This window comes from Acomys russatus, chromosome 29, assembly GCF_903995435.1.
Source record: "Acomys russatus chromosome 29, mAcoRus1.1, whole genome shotgun sequence".
Lineage (NCBI taxonomy): Eukaryota > Metazoa > Chordata > Mammalia > Rodentia > Muridae > Acomys > Acomys russatus.
Genome location: NC_067165.1, coordinates 45,500,192 through 45,516,248, shown reverse-complemented (window position 1 = coordinate 45,516,248; position 16,057 = coordinate 45,500,192). Strand labels below are relative to the sequence as shown.

Below are 16,057 nucleotides of genomic sequence, written 5' to 3'. Positions count from 1 at the left end.
GACAGGACACTGGTGGGGAGAGACGGAGATGGAAGTGGGAGGCCCTGTCCTTGCTCCAGCACTGAAGAGCCTGTCTGAGTGTCCACATCTGTGTGCGTTATTTCAGGGTCTGTTTCACTCAGCCAATGGTTCCCGAGCACCCGTTTCCATGCCAGGTGTTAGTACAATTGGTAGACATCCGAGAACGAGACGCCAGCCGCTGCCCGCCACGGACTCTCCTGGCCCTGCTCAGCTGTGGTGCCAGCCTTGTTCCTTGAGGGCAGACAGCCTCTGTCCCTTCCCCCACTGGGTCTCGTGGCAGCGGGCTGATGGTGGTCTGCTCCTAGATTCGGGTGGACTTTATTCCCACAACGCGGAAGAGAAAAAATGGAGGCGCAGGCCTGTGGAGCCATATCCTATCCGTTTCCAGATCCTGCTGCCCTCTCTGCCCCGGGACACGGTGCTCACCCTGGACTCGTACTGTCAACGTAGCTTAGCCCAGAGAGGATGCTTCTCTCTCTCTGCTCAGGGCGGACGAGGACCTCAGCTGCCTTCCAGCAGGAGCTTGGGGAGCTAGAGTCCCAGTTGTGGGTGTCCTGTGATCCTCTGCTGCCGGGCAAGGTCACCAGCCTGCTGCCACCCCAGGGCATGTGGAGACCAAGGGAGACAGGTGTGAGAGCTGAAGTCCTAGCCAAAGGAAAGAGATTGCAGGCGCTGATGGCTCTGCTCCCAGCAGGGGCCCAGTAGGCCCCCAGCAGAGCTATATGCAGAGACCAAGAGGAGGCCCCTGAGACTGAAGGAACAGGAGACTCTTTGGAGAAAGCCTGGCTTTCTCTGCAGAGTGTGGGCTCACAGGAACCCCCAAATGCCTGAGCCCAGAGCAGGCCTTAACCTCAGGTGCCCTGGGTTTTGCTGGATGATCCCAGCCCCTCTGGACAAAGTCTAGTGTGTGACACAGAGACCTGGCTGTGGGGCTGCGTTCTCAAACCCCCATCCCTGTCAGAGCTACTGTCCCCCACCCTGACGCTGGGGTTTCCCATGAAGGCTGGTCCACCACGGCCTGGACACTGGAGGAAAGGCCACCCGCTGGCTCCATGACTCCCTCATTCCTCGGGGCCTCTCTAGGTCACGCCCAGGCACCCCACATGCACATGTAAGCACATGTGTGCCGCCGCAGGCTGGGCGTGCCCTAATCAGCCCACTATCTTGGAGTTCTCACTGAAACCAAAACAAACCGAAAACCGTTCAGATTTGTCCAGGTTCTTCCGGGTGCCTCCGGGTCTGGGGGACCCCCCTAGGCTTCTGTGTAGAGAGGCTCCTCACTTCAGCAGCCTGACTGCAAGCGGAAGTGGGGTCCACACTGAGCCCCCACAGGCTGGTGATGAGGAAACAATGGTCTCCTTCCCCTGAGTCTCAGAGGGAGGGAGCCCTGTGAGGAAGGCCTCCTGCCTCTTCCCTGCCGTCTTCCAGAGGCATGATAGACACCCAGACCAGGTTGTGAGTGGGTGGGGGGCGTCCCTAGGAAAAAGAGGAGGCAGGGGAGGGCCAGCGTTTTCTAGGCAAGGGGGCAGGTTGATCTCCTGGCCAGTGCCCCCAGGTAGGTCCTCAGAGGGAGGTTTGCTTCTGTGAGGGCCTCAGGTTCGCTGTGCCAGCCGGCGCCTGCACCCCAGTGCTGAAGGCCTGCCTTCCCGAGGCGCCCGGTCCCTCCTGCAGATGCCCCCACAGATGCTATCACTATATTCCTCTTGGTTCAATGACTAAGTCCTTGGCACCCACCTCCAATCATTGAAGAATGCAGACAAGTTAAAATATGAACCTCGCTGCCATGGGCCTGTACCCTGCTTCTGAGCGAGAGAGGCGGGGCTCCCTGCCCATCAGGGACAGAGCGGGGCTGCTACCACCTCATGACCTCCCTTCCCAAAGCCCTTTGCTGGGAAGACACTGGACCCAAGGCAGCAGAAAGGCAGTCGCCCTGCAGTTCCATCCTGGGTCTGAAACACAGCAGGGGAGATGTCTCCCCTGAGGTTCAGGGTCCCCTGGAAGAGGAGAAACAGGATGTGGGAACATGGCTCTCACCTGCCCTCATTCCTAGACAGCCACACCAGAGAGCCACCACCAGACGTTGGTGTCCCATCTGTCCATTCGCTCATCCGTCCATCTATTCACTCATCTGTCCACTCACTCATTCTCTATCCCTCTGCTGCTTTGTTCAGAGAGAAAAATGCTTTAAGCGCCCACTCTGAAACCTGGCGGTCCAGGTCGCCACCACTCAGGGAATACAGTAGGTGGGACCCTGTGTCCGTGGGATCCTATCCACAGAGCCATCTGTCTGCGTGCGCTTCTGTGTCTGTGGGGGACCCGTGTCTGTAGGTTCTGCATCTTCAGATTCTAATGAGCAGGAATCCAAAAATATTTGGAAAAAAATTGCATTTATGCTGAGCATGCAGAGACATGACCTCCCTTCTCCCCTTAAGCAGTGTGTTCTAATGGCTGCACAGCGTATGCAGTGTTAGGGTTTGTGAGCCAGCCAGGGGATGTGTGTAGGCTCATGTAAATATGTCGCCATTGTCTAGAAAGGCTTTATCGGAGGGTGTCCATGGGGTTCCCGGCCTGATCTCTCATGAACACCGAGGGACAAGTGTAGAATGTGAGCCATCTACGGAATTCTGAAGGTCAGTGGCTGCTTTCACATGGTGAAAAGAGCTGTGGCCTCAGTAGAGGAATGTTTGCGTGTGGTGTGTGTGTGTGTGTGTGTGTGTGTGTGTGTGTGTGTGTGTGAATTCTGGGTCCAACCCCCAGTACTGCAAAACAAAACAGATGAAAGAAATTGGCGAGTGCAAATCTCAGTGTGTGTAGAGTCCTTGTAGTTGGGAGACTCTTCAACACAAGTTCAAACCCTTCGTGGTCATTGGTCCAGCTCGCAGGACTGTGTGGCCCTCACAGGCTCGCGTTTCAGTAGGGACATAGGAGTGCCGCCTTCCAGGGGAGCACTAGAGCAGGTCAAAGGTCAGGGCACGCAGGTGCTCCAGCTGCTGTCGTCTGGGATAGCCCTTCTGAGCTCAGCAGAGGCTGTGACAAGACCAAGATGGAGGCTTCCCCTGGGAGGTAGGGCGGTGGCCAGAAGTCTGTCAAAGGATTCTGAAAGTGGAGGCGCTTGAGTGGGGGGCTGTGCTGCGCCAAGCAGAGTTCTGCCTTTATACCTCTCGAATGCCTATGGCAGCAGGAGTGGGACCATGACCTTCCTACCAGGAGTCTGTCGGCAGATCCTGGGATGGGGTGGGGTATCCCCATCCTTGATGCCCCATAGAGCAGGAGGCTCGTGGCTTGCCTCTCTCTGATGGGGGCCTAGCTGTCACACCTGGTGCTCCCTTGAGATGGCAGACTCGACTCGAGTGCAAGAGGCCATGGGTTCAATTACAAGCACTGCACAAAGTGGCTACCCTGGTACCTGCCTGTAATCCCAACATTCAAGAGACATACCAGGAGGATCAGGGGTCCAAGGTCAGCTTCCTATATAATGAGCTCCGGGATAGCCTGGGCTATATAAGACCATGTCTCAAAAACTAAACAGAGTAAACCAAACAGGTAAATAATAAAGTGTACTGCCCAGCAGTGTTTAGTCCGAACAGATGTATGCAGCCATTGCTTCTAAAACATTTCTACCCCTCCAGAGGGAAATCCTGCCTGAGACCATCTGTTTCTTGCCATGTAGCCCAACAGCCTTTGCCTCCCCTCTCTCTGGCTCTCTAGCTTGACCTGTTCTGAGTGTTTACCTACGTGAAGTCACACTGTGTGTCTAACAAGAGCAAAGTGCTGAGTCTTATCCGCATGGTTGCTGTGCTGTTGTTACAGTCCTGCGGCCGGTGGTCTTCTAACTTGCTTGTCCGCTGCCTCGTGTAGATGGGTAGGAAGGAGGGGCTGGTGTCCTGTGGCACAGGAAGTTGGGAAGGTATGGGTGCCTGTCCAGGACTGTGGGGAGGGCTCAGTGGTCAGAGTCTGTCCCGCAGACCCAGCCTCTCTGTGGGTGGATAGTTTTACACCATGGAAACGCCTGTCCCCTTGCCGAGGCCTATCCACCCAAGTCAAGTAGGGCTTTCACGAGGGAAAAGGCAGATCTTAGACATCAGCTCAGCTCGGGCAGCAGCGGCAGCCCGAGTGTCCCCAAGCTAGAGCCTCAGAGGGAATCTTTGCCTGGGCCTCAGAGGCTAACGGTGCAGAGGTCACAGTAGTGGCAAAAGCCAGAACCTTGGGCTGACGAGATGGCTCAGTGGCTACGGGCACTCCCTGTCCTTTCAGAGGGACACAGTTGTGGTTCGCAGCACCCACGCAGCAGCTCCCGACACCTGTAACTCCAGTTCCAGGGGATTTGATGCCCTGTCTGTTATTGAACTTGGGGGTCACACCCTGTGTCCAGAGCCAGGTTTGACCACCCACGCTCAGTAAGCCAGATGAAGAGTGGCAGTTCCATTCAGTGTGGTCACATTGGGAAGTGGGACAAAGAGAATCACTTAAATTTGGCTTCCGGGTCCAGAGTGAGAGTAAAACTCAGAGGGCCAAGAAACCGCATGTCAGTGATGGCTCCTCACTTGAGCTGCAGCCTCAGTGGGGACAAGATGGCGAAACTGGGTCAAGTCTCTTTCAGAGAACCAGGCTTCCCTCTTGGGGCCTTGCCTCTCCCAGCAGGAGCTTCTTTTGGGGGGAATTCCCACTCCTTTGAGGTCCATTGTTTTAAACTCTGACAAGTCACACACTTCCCTTCAGAATACCTTCATTTCTGTCAGCCCTCTTACATCTTTCTGGCCTGCGTCTGTACAGGTCACACTGTGGTGTACATACACGCACCCAGGAAAACGCTCATACGTATAAAATTAAAAAAAAAAAAAAAAAAAAAACAAACCTTAAACTACCAGACCAGACTACTATCACTTGACCCTCATGTGTTCTGTCCTCTCTACTGTCTCCTGAGCTGACCTTCCTCCTGCTGGGCTGCCCTCAGTAGGACCCGCCCTCTTTTGTATTAGCTGCCATTCAGTGTTGTCCTGGACTCTGACCTAACCCAAAACTCCTGCCAAGAACTCACAGTGGACCACCGGGCCTTGTTATCACTGGTCGCTATGTACTGCCATCCTCCATCTGAGGACTGAGGCATGGGGGATGGGGGGCAGTGTCGAGCACAAGGTCCCCATGAGAAGGGAGACCTATGGTACAGAGCACTCTTGCTGTCTGGGAGCACTTCTTGTTCTGGAACTTAGAGGAGCAGGCTGGAGGGAGGAGGTATGTGTGATGAGCTTCCGGGTTCAGAGCGGGGGCCCCCCTGAAAAGAGCAGTGGGTAAAGGGGGCACTTGTGCCGTCATCTCTTCACTATCTGTCTAGTCTCTGCTAGATCGTTGGCCAGCTGGGGCAAGTCACTCCCTAGTCCTCATCTGTGAAGAGGGAACAAATGGCAGCGCCCACCTCGGGCCTGAGGAGGTCCAGCTGAGTTTGCAGAAAGGTTCATGGGGGCACGGAGAGGATGGATTGAGCATCTGCTGCGGTTAGGGATCCTCCCTGGGCAGCGTCAGCCATTGGGTACCGTCCTCCCAATTCCTCTCTGCTTGATGCCTCTGGAGGTGGCCTGGGCGGGCACTCCTCCAGTTGATATGTGTTGAGACACCCAAGGCAGGGAGATGCAGCCCCCCTAAAGCTCATGGCATCAGGCTGACCTATCCTGGGATACCCAGCATGGTGAAGGATACTCATCAAATGCATGGTTTGTGGGGGGAGGCCTGGGCTACCTGGGCTGGCCTGAAAACCATCAGGGATCATCCTTGGCTCGAGGCATGGGGAAGCCGTTGTAATGGAGATAAAGCCAACAGCTTAAACAAATTCTCTTGGAAGTGGTCCTTGGGACTTCTGGGATTGATAGCAGCCTCCTCTTCTGGGCTCATCACTTAAAGGGCTGGAACTAGAGGTCGCGCTGGCCTTCCAGGGCTCCTGGGCACCGTGCTCCAAACACCTGGCATATACCCACCCCACCCTTGAAGGCAGCCTGCAGGCTCTCAGGACTTTGACTGAGTGAGCACTCCTGCCCTGTGCTGCCCTGGCAACAGTGGAGGCCACAGGGGTCTTGGGCTGGGAGCCTTCCCAACCAAACAGCTCCCCTCCAGGTAGGTGTGCAAAGCCCCAATCTACCTAGCTGGCAGCTGGGTGGATCCCCAGAAGCCCTGGCAACCCAGGAGGCAGGCGGACAGACTGAGAGGGGCAGGCAGGAGAGGTGAATATGCGTTTATCCCAACACAAGTAGTGGCCTGTTGGGGTGGGGTGGGGGCCCCAGGAAATATTTGGGATGACTTGGAGCCGCCTGGCCCTTTAAGGCTCCTGTAACAAGACACCTCCCCAATGGGACAAGAGCCGGGGAGTTGGGGCTTCTACCTTAGCCCTATTTCTCCCCTCCCTCCTCCCCTTCCTCGCCAGGCCCAGTTCAATTTGCTCAGCAGCGCCATGGACCAGATGGGCAGCCGCGCGGCCCCAGCCAGCCCCTACACCCCAGAGCACGCTGCCAGTGCGCCCACCCACTCACCCTACGCACAGCCCAGCTCCACCTTCGACACCATGTCTCCAGCGCCCGTCATCCCTTCCAACACTGACTACCCCGGCCCCCACCACTTCGAGGTCACCTTCCAGCAGTCCAGCACAGCCAAGTCAGCCACCTGGACGGTGAGTAGCCATGTTGCCAGTGGACATCAGAAGGGAGGGCGGCAGGGTAGGATGCCACGGTCCTCCTGGCACCGAGGTCTGTCTGAGCACATACACTGTCCACATGGGGTTCCCACCTGGCCAGAGCCAGGAGGAGCATCAAGCAGGAGGCGGGCCCTGGGGCTGGGCAGTGTGGGTGTGCCCACCCCTCGGACTTGTGGCCAGAGTCAGCCAACCTCCCTCAGGGTCTGGAAAGGTCCGGGGAGTGTTGCAACCAATGAGGTCCGTGAGGCAGGGAGAGTGGCCGGGTTTTCCTGTGCTCAGTACCTTGAAATCTGTCTGCCAGAGTGTTAGGTGCCCACAGGGGCCCTCGGAGGCTGCCTCCTCCAGACAGTGTGGCCACTTGCTGGTTGTGGGTTTCGGCTTTGCCCTCACACCTCTGTGCTTTGGTTTTGGGACCAGATCTCCGGGGGTGTAAGCACGGTGCTGAGCGTTCTGGTCCTTTTCCCTAGTGCTTCCAGTCTAGCTGCGGCTGGGAATTAGCTGATGTTGACAAAACTCAACCTGTGCACTTGCTGAGAGTTGGGCAGCCAGCTGAGCACTGGTGGAGTCTGTCCCTGTGGCACAGCGAGGGAAGCTGAGGGCCGAGAGAGGGAGAGCAGCTTGCTCAATTTTGCAGGTGGCCAGAGATGCTCGGCCATGAGCACCCAGGCTCTCTGTGGGAGAAAAGGCTTCAGGAGAAGCAGCCTTCGGGGACTTCAGGGACGCAGTGGCAGTGCTCGCAGGGCATTGAGTAGGAAAGCAGTCTCAGGGCCTTCCAGGTCTCAGCACCCAGCTGAGGCTGGCGGCAGGGGACCCGCGACAATAAGGGGGCATTGAGGGATACTGAGTCACCCATCCTCTCCAGGAAACAGCTGGAAGTGCAAGTTCTGTCTCACTCCTCTCCTAAACAGGGCACCCCTCCTCCCAAGGCTCTTCTTTAAAAACCAAGTCCCCGCAGTTGTGGCTTTCACATTCCCCGTGGAATCTGAAGAGCTGGACAGAGCCAGCCCGTGGAGGCAGCTGCAGATGATCAGTCTAGCCGGCCTTGGTCTAGGCTCCTATAAAGTTTATTTGGGCTAGTGTTCGAGGCAGGCCCCACAGCTGCTGGCCTGTCATCAGGTGAAGGCTCAGGCCAACCTCTGGGGCTCTGGTGAGCTGCAGTGGGCCTAGAGGGGCCGGGCACCTGTGGTGCTTCATCTCGAATTACCATAGCCCAACCTGTCCCCCTGTGCTCCACTCTCCCCAACCACTAATTATTGCTGACCAAAGGGTGGGTGCGAGGGTCTGGTTGAGATGGGACTGGCACAGCACACAGCTCTTACTTCTGTCCTGGGGCAGCAGAGGGAGCCATCCAACATGACCTCCTGAAGTTAGCCTTTCTGTAGAACTACCCTTGCGGAAGGCCTCTTCTTCTGTACTGCCTGGTGTGTGTGTGTGTGTGTGTGTGTGTGTGTGTGTGTGTGTGTGTGTGTGTGTGTGTGTGTGTGTGTTGGGGTGGATGACATAGACTCTCCGTCTACCTAAGCTGACTGACCTGGGGTCAAGCCAGGAAGCTCAGGAAAGACACATGGGTACCCCCAGTCACAAGAGGGTCTCTACCCTGCTCTTACACTTTCAAGTGCATCTTAGGATGAGGCAGGGTCCTGTCCATCGTAAAGGTCTGGTGGTGTCTGGAGGAAGTCCCCTGAATCCCGGGTATGGTGCAGTGCACGGGAGTGCCTCCGCGTGGGAGTGTCTCCATGTGGGATTGCCTCCGACTGGGAGTGCCGCCACCGTGGTATCTTTCATTCTTGCTCTTTGCCTGAGGAGGCTGATGGGGTCGGTCTTTGCCGTGTCTGAGGGCTCAGGTGCCTCCGATGGTCAGGGTTGTTCTTTGAAAGGAGTAGGTACCGCCCACCTTACTGGCTTCCTCCTCCCATGTGGGACTCTGCAATCTCTGAGGCGTTTGGTATCAAGAATCCCATAATGGTTTGTTTCCTGCTGCCCTGCTCTGACTGTCCCCGTGGGGTAGTCTGCTCAGCCTACAGACAGTCCTGGCTGGTCAGACATACTGGGGGAGCAGGGAAGGCTTGGCCTCCCAACCCAACCTTCACCCAGTGCCCAGGGCAGCAGAGCCAAGCTGCCGAGCTGTCGAGCAAGAGAATGCTGTTGCCTGCCCCCTCCCAGCCCTGTCACACTGGGGGTTGAGGTGGGACCAACATTGATAATGAGATTTTTGGCACCTCCGAGATCTGGGAGCAGACACCCAAGGGCTTTTCTCGATGCTTAGGGAAGGGGCTGGCAGCGGCTGCTCTCAGCTCTGGGGGTCCAACTGTGTGGGTGCTGCCCAGACTTGCCACCTAGGCTTCTACACCTAGGCTCCTGCCACGCCACTGGCTGGTAACTGATAGATAATTCATATTTTTCTCAAGTACAATTCCATATTGACTGCTGCCTTCCTTCCTCTCAGATTGGCAAAAAACCAACACCCTCACTGGCCTCCAAGTGACCACAGCTGTTAATGGGGTCTTTGGCCTCAGCATCGCTGAAGCCACTTTGAGACTCTCTAGCCCCAGAAGATGTGCTTGGCCTGACCTGCTTCCCTGACCCTGAAAGTCGGCTTGTGCAATAAGGGGTCTGGGCTCTTAATTCATGGCCTTGCATGAATGTCCACACACATGTACACTCATGGCCTTGCATGAATGTCCACACACATGTACACTCATGGCCTTGCATGAATGTCCACACACGTGTACACTCATGGCCTTGCATGAATGTCCACACACGTGTACACTCATGGCCTTGCATGAATGTCCACACACGTGTACACTCATGGCCTTGCATGAATGTCCACACACGTGTACACTCATGGCCTTCCATGAATGTCCACACACGTGTACACTCATGGCCTTGCATGAATGTCCACACACATGTACACTCATGGCCTTGCATGAATGTCCACACACATGTACACTCATGCAGAAGGTCTCATGTGCCTGGACACCTTGCTATACAGGTGTGCGTGGTGCTTGCACATATGAGCCTATGAGCACACATAAATGTGCTTAGGGACCTACATACATGGATACACGGATGCACCCACATATACTGGTAAACACACGGGCATGTGTGTACATATGTACACACATACACATGCCAACAAATGTGGCTGAGCTTGTGAGTACACATGTTAGTCTCCCTGGTTGGGGCCTGGGGCTGTGACAGCCCCTTTCCTCAGAAAAGGCGGAGAGGCAGATGGATTGGCCAGAGGAGGGCTTCTTGTTTGGGTGTGAGATTGTGAACAGCTGGTCTCAGGAGTCCTTCAGCAGAGGAGGGACTGGGACAAGTTCCTTTACGTCCCGAGACTGCAGCACGAGATGGTGTCCAGCTGCTGTCCAGCACCAGCTCAGCTTCTTCACGCTGGCTTTGCCTTGCTGAGAAAAGTGGCTGGTTTCTTTCTTTCTTTCTTTCTTTCTTTCTTTCTTTCTTTCTTTCTTTCTTTCTTTCTTTTGGTTTTTCAAGACAAGGTCTCTCTGTGTAGCCTTGGCTGTCCTGGACTCACTTTGTAGACCAGGCTGGCCTCGAACTCACAGAGATCCGCCTGCCTCTGCCTCCGGAGTGCTGAGATTAAAGGCGTGCGCCACCACACCTGGCCAGAGGTGACTGATTTCTAAGTGGAGACATTTAGAAACAGAGCTGTGTGGTTGGACAGGAGGACTTGGTGTGGATGGTAGCCCTGGCCTGGTTGTATGGTGTCTGTGGAACCCAGGGGCAGGCTGTGTGTCAGCCAGGCTCTTACAGAGGCAGCTACAGTGGAAGCCAGTAATGAGGATGTTTGTGGATGGCTCGGCTGCCTTGGAGCATCGTGAATGAACAGATAGATGGCCTGGACACGTCCCCAAGTAGCCGTCAGCTGCCCTCGATGTATGCGCGCATGTGTGTGTGTGCCTGTATGTGTGTGCACGCACTCACATGTCTGTCTGTCTGTCTGTTGTGTCTGTCTGTCTGCCTGCCTGCCTGTCCTGAAAGAGAGCCCTTACCCACCCACCCAGCATTCCCTGGCAGGAAGCACAAAGCCTCTGTGAGGGATTCCTGGGGAGGACGGGGGCTGAGTCAACACTAATGGGTTCGGAGCAAACTTTCCAGCCCCTCGGAGGCTGGCGAAGCCGAATAGAGGAGGTGTCTGTCCCGACATGACTGTGGTATCAATTGCGTTATCCTGAAAGTTTATGGAATGCATAAATGGAATTAATACCTTTTACTGGCACCAGGAGCAATTATGTATACTTAGAGCCTAGAGAAGAGTTTTAACAATGTTTATTGTGGAGATGAAATGCGAATTATTAGGGGAAACGAGGGCACTTACAGTGGGATTGCCGCAATTGCTCATATTGTGTGTAGCGCTGCAGGAGATGGTGGGGCCCCCAGTAGGCTGGCCTTGGCTTCAGTCTGTGCTGGGTACCCGCAGCAAGGATGAGTCTTTGCTCTCTCCATCCACTGATGGGCTGAGGGACTTTGGTCCTCAGTAGGCACAGAATCTAGCCTGGAGACTCTGAACCCCTGCCTCCGACTGCAGCTAGACACTTGGAGGCCGGTCCCTGCGTCTAAGGGGGCTCCCCAGCTGAGCGGTCACACCACATACCTCCGGGGCTCTAGTAGGGCACAGGAGGCAGGGCAGGCTTGGGGGCTAGCACTCTGTCCTGTGGTCTGGGCCAGTGGAGGATTGAGTTCTGATTCGTGTGCTGTGGAGAAGCACCCGTTGTTCAGAGTGGGCTCTGTGGACTGGGAGTGTGGATCCTGGTCCGCTGCCCTGTTCTCTCCATTCCGGAGAGCTGAAGGGGGCCTGGAGGACCTAGGGCTGACACGCCCACAGACTGTCTCACATGGGCTTGTGCCACACTGAGGGGAACTTCACAGGACAATAGGTAGAGACTTGACCTGAGTGGGGTCCTGAGAGACTCCCCCATTTCCTGTGTTCCGTGGCCTCTCTGGACCCCAGCTGCCATCCCTCAGCCTGCAGTACCTGTGTTTGGGTCCCTTCCCACTTTGCAGATCAGGAACTCAGAGGGCAGGTCAAGGGCAGGTCACCCATCTGCCAATGATGGGCAGAGACAGGACATTAGCCGAGGCTGCCGCAGAATATCCTGGGAGTTTGTGGAACTCTCTTTATGCCCTACCCACTGCTTCACGTTCCCAGAGGTGGTTCTGGGATCTTAGGAGTTTTGTACGCAACAGTAAAAGGGCTCTGACACCCAGAGGCCCATCTGCTTGCCTCAAAGAAGGGGAGCTTGGCTTGTTCCTCAGCACCTGGAGGGTCCTGTCACCGCTCCTGCTGGTGGCCAGACACGTCATCCACCCTGGATAGATCTGTAAATGCTTTGTGACCAACCTCCATGGTGAGGAGGCCAGCCAGGCCCGTGCACCTCCTTCCTTTTCCCCTTGTTAACCCCTGGCACCTGGAGCACCCCAGTTCTACTAACACACTACAGCTGGGAGAGAGGGGAGGGGCTGGGCAGTGGTGGCGCATGCCTTTAATCCCAGTACTTGGGAGGCAGAGGCTGTTGGATCGCTGTGAGTTCGAGGCCAGCTTGGTCTACAAAGTGAGTCCAGGACAGCCAAGGCTACACAGAGAAACCCTGTCTCGAAAAAACAAGAAAAAGAAAAAAAAAGAAGAAAGAAAGAAAAAAGAAAAGTTATCTGTGTTCCGGGGGTCCAGACCCTGCCACCTCCTCCTGGGAAAAAGTCCCACAGCCATTTCCAGGACACTGTTGCTTTTACATAAGGTTGGAGCATTCTAGGCTTTGAGAGCTGTAATGGGGGGAGCCTCTGCCACCACCACTGAACAGTGCAAGAAGACATGGTGGATCAAGCCTGCTGCTCCAGGACCGGGCGGCAGGCTTCGAAGCCAGGCTGTGAGGTACACTTGAGGGCGCAGAAACTCTTCAGAAAAGTTGCTGGTGTGACAGATAATGCAGAAACCACCCAGCAACCCGAATCCCAGACCTGTGACCTGCCTCTCCTAACCCCGAGCTGCACCAGCTCAGCTGGTGTCCCCATGTACCAGACATCCTAGGGGGGCCCGCTGAGCCTTGAGAAGGTGAAAAGAGGCAGAGCCATGCTCTCCTCAGTGATCAGAGATTTGGACCCCAGAATGTTCTGGCCCTAAACCTATAAATGAAGGTGCCCAGCATTCAGTGAAAACTTACATTCTAACCAGCTATTGCCTACAGCACTGAAGAGTGACTCCCTCAAACACACACGCACATTTGCACATGCATAAACACACACACACACACACACACACACACATACACACACACACACACACCACACACACCCCTTGCCTCTCTGGCTCCTGGCTGTCACTGGCCCCTGAGACAGTATGGAAAGTCACAGGTCCCAAGAAAACGACCTGGCCAACATCAGTGTTTAGAAGGGTGGAGTGGAATGTGCCAGAATGCCCCGTGATACCCTTGCAGTCCTCATGCTGACAAGGTCAGTGCTGCCTGTGGATGCTACAGCTGGGCGTGGCTGCCACCAGCCCCCATGCAGGATCCTGTCCTGGACAGTCCTGTGACCTGCACCCTGGCCCTTATCACTGGCCCCTTGTGAGACCATTTTCCCCGGGAGGCTGGTGGCTGGAGGCCAGAGGAGACGCCTAAACAGGGCTGGCAGTAGCAGGCTGCCCTCACGAGTGGGCAGGACACAGGGCACAGCTCTCCTGCTGGCCAGATCAGGAAGAAGGATGATGGGGGGCGGGGGTGGGGGTCTGTTTGCGTTCATGGGAAGGATGAGGCTATGGTTCTTTGGACCCCGTCACAGAACGTTCTCAGAATACACTCTGTTCCTGAAGTCCCCAGATGGGTCCTGGAAAAGGATTAGATGTCCAAGCTAAGGTAGAGTGAGGGTGGTGACAGTAACTCTTAGGGAAGTCTCAGAAAATCCTCACAGTGGCCCTCTGGAGCTGGGGCACCATATGGCATTGTGCAAAGGGGATCAATTGCACCCATCCAACTAGCTGCCTGGAGCCTCCATCCACCCCATGACTTGATGTCAGGGGAGACAGGGCAGGGAAGGCCCCCACCACCACCTGGCAGCTTCCTCTCCCCTCAGAGACACAACCCCAGCCCTTCCTGACTTTGGTGTTCTACTTGGACCCCTGACCGTCCCCTTATACTAACCCAGTCTTTCTGGACCCTGACTCAGGTCCCTGACCTGCCAAGTCTGTTGGAGGACCAAGAGCCAAAGACGGAGGTTCCGGGTCTTGAGAGGACAGAACCAAACTCAAACTCACTTCTAAGACTTCTGTGGCCTCCCCGCAAAGGTGTGGGGACTCCTCCCTGCCGCAAGCCAGCAATGCCACAGCAGCAGGCACAAGGCTAACCCTAGGCCAGTGGTTCTCGGCCTTCCTAACACTGCGGCCCTTTAACACAGTTCCTCAAGTTGTGGTGACCCCAAACCATGACATTATTTTTGTTGCTACTTCTTCATAACTGTAATTTTGCTAGTTATGAATCATAATTTAAATATCTGATGTGCAAGGTATCTGATATGTGACCCCCGTAAAATGGTCATTCGATCCCTCCCAAAGGGGTCATGCTCCAGACAGTTTTGACGCTGGGATGCCTGGAGGTCTGGTCTGATACCTTCCCCAGGGTAAGGGTTCCACCCTCAAGGCTGTGCCCTATAGGTGCCACTGCCTCACTCGATGCTCTGGCCACTGTTCCTTGGTGGCTGTCAGTCTGCTCCAGCAGCTCACAGGGCCCTGCAAACCACTTGTCTAGTTCCCCAGGTAGAGAAAGAAAGAGGTGCATGGGGTAAGTGGGGTAGGGAAGGAGTGTGTGGGGCACGGTGGAGAAGGGATGTGAGCTTCCTTGTCCTCTCTGGCTCTGCTGGTCCAGGCACCGTCTCAGGCATCCCCACACATCCATCTGTCCAGAGACTGACCAAGCCCTGCTCTGTGGGATTCGTGCAGAGGTTTCATTATGTGGCCATCATTAGTCACCTCACGTTGGAGACCGAGTCTACCTTCGTCCTCTCTGCTCCTTCCCAAAGGCTCCCCTGAGGTGCTGCACATCTGTCTGGATCCTTCCAGGTGTGCCTCTCAGGGAAGCTGCCTGAGCCTCAGCCAGTCATTAGCATGAAAAGGCAATGCTGCTTTGAAATTTCTCTCGATTGATTTAGCCGGGCGGGCTTGGTGGCGCGCGCCTTTAATCCCAGCACTTGGGAGGCAGAGGTAGGCGGATCGCTGTGAGTTCGAGGCCAGCCTGTTCTACAAAGTGAGTCTAGGACAGCCAAGGCTACACAGAGAAACCCTGTCTTGAAAAAAACAAAAAACAAAACCAAAAAAAGAAAGAAAAGAAAAGAAAGAGAGAGAGAGAGAGAGAGAGAGAGAGAGAGAGAGAGAGAGAGAGAGAGAGAGAGAGAGAGAGAATTCTCAAGAGCTACTCATTACGGACCAGAGATGTACAGGAAATAGTCTGTAATGTCTGGTTACTGATCCACCCCACCTCAGCCGGCAGCTTTTGGGAGCAAAGTTCTAGTTCCTCAGAAGTCAGGGTGAAGGTCACAGTAGAAACCTTACAGATAAAAGGACATGGACAGGGCCCATTTCTTCCTCCGGTTTCTGGGCAGACCCCTCGGCTATGTGTTGCTTCCAGACCCCTGGCCACTGATCTCCCCTTCTCCGAGATGACTCTATGAGCCCCTCAGACACAGGCCTCCATCAGCTGCTCAGCTCCTCAGCCTAGGGGCAGAAACAGCTACAAGGTTCTCTGCCCATCAGAGACTAAACATGCCCAAACCTCATGACCTGGGGCCCCTGACATCCCCATCTTGGTGGCCATATGGTTCTTGCTTGCCTGTTGAGATCTTGCTCAAGGGTACAATGGGGCAGGCTGCCCAGCTCCGGGGGTGTGGGGGGGTGAGGAGGGATGCCTCAGCTGGCTTCCAGCCTGCTTCTCCTCAGGGGACTACAGCACAGCACACCACTCACAGGACAGTGGTGAGGCTTCACATCTGCCTCCTGGGTGTCCTTTCCCCTCCTTCAGACCGCAGCTCTTTAGGAATAATGCACACTCGGCAGGGCCGGGCACCGCAGCCCGGGCCTCCAATGATGGCTTCATAGAGCACAGACTCTCCCTGCCCTCAGCTACATCCTGGCATGAGGTGCCAAGGCTGGGCGACTGCCTTCCCTGGGGCTGTTCTTCTATAGGGGATCCCTAACTGTGTAAGAGGCCCCCCAGATGCTCCCCAAACGAGCAATGATGGTAGTAAACTGTGCTAGTCAAGGCCAGGATGTGCCCACAAAGCAGCCACTCCAGAACCTGTTGCCGGCTGATGGGACTCTTGGGTCATCTTTTGAACTGGCCCTTTCTTGAG

At 55.5% G+C, this 16,057-nt stretch overlaps 1 protein-coding gene across 2 annotated transcripts in view; it reads left to right on the top strand.

Moving 5' to 3' along the window:
• Tp73 (tumor protein p73) overlaps positions 1–16,057 on the top strand; it is a 46,149-nt gene that overhangs the window by 15,793 nt on the left and 14,299 nt on the right. For both annotated transcript variants that reach the window (XM_051171900.1, XM_051171899.1), the window contains exon 2: positions 6,434–6,676. In XM_051171900.1, the coding sequence (XP_051027857.1) occupies positions 6,434–6,676 (243 nt within the window). The remainder of the gene's footprint in view (positions 1–6,433; positions 6,677–16,057) is intronic.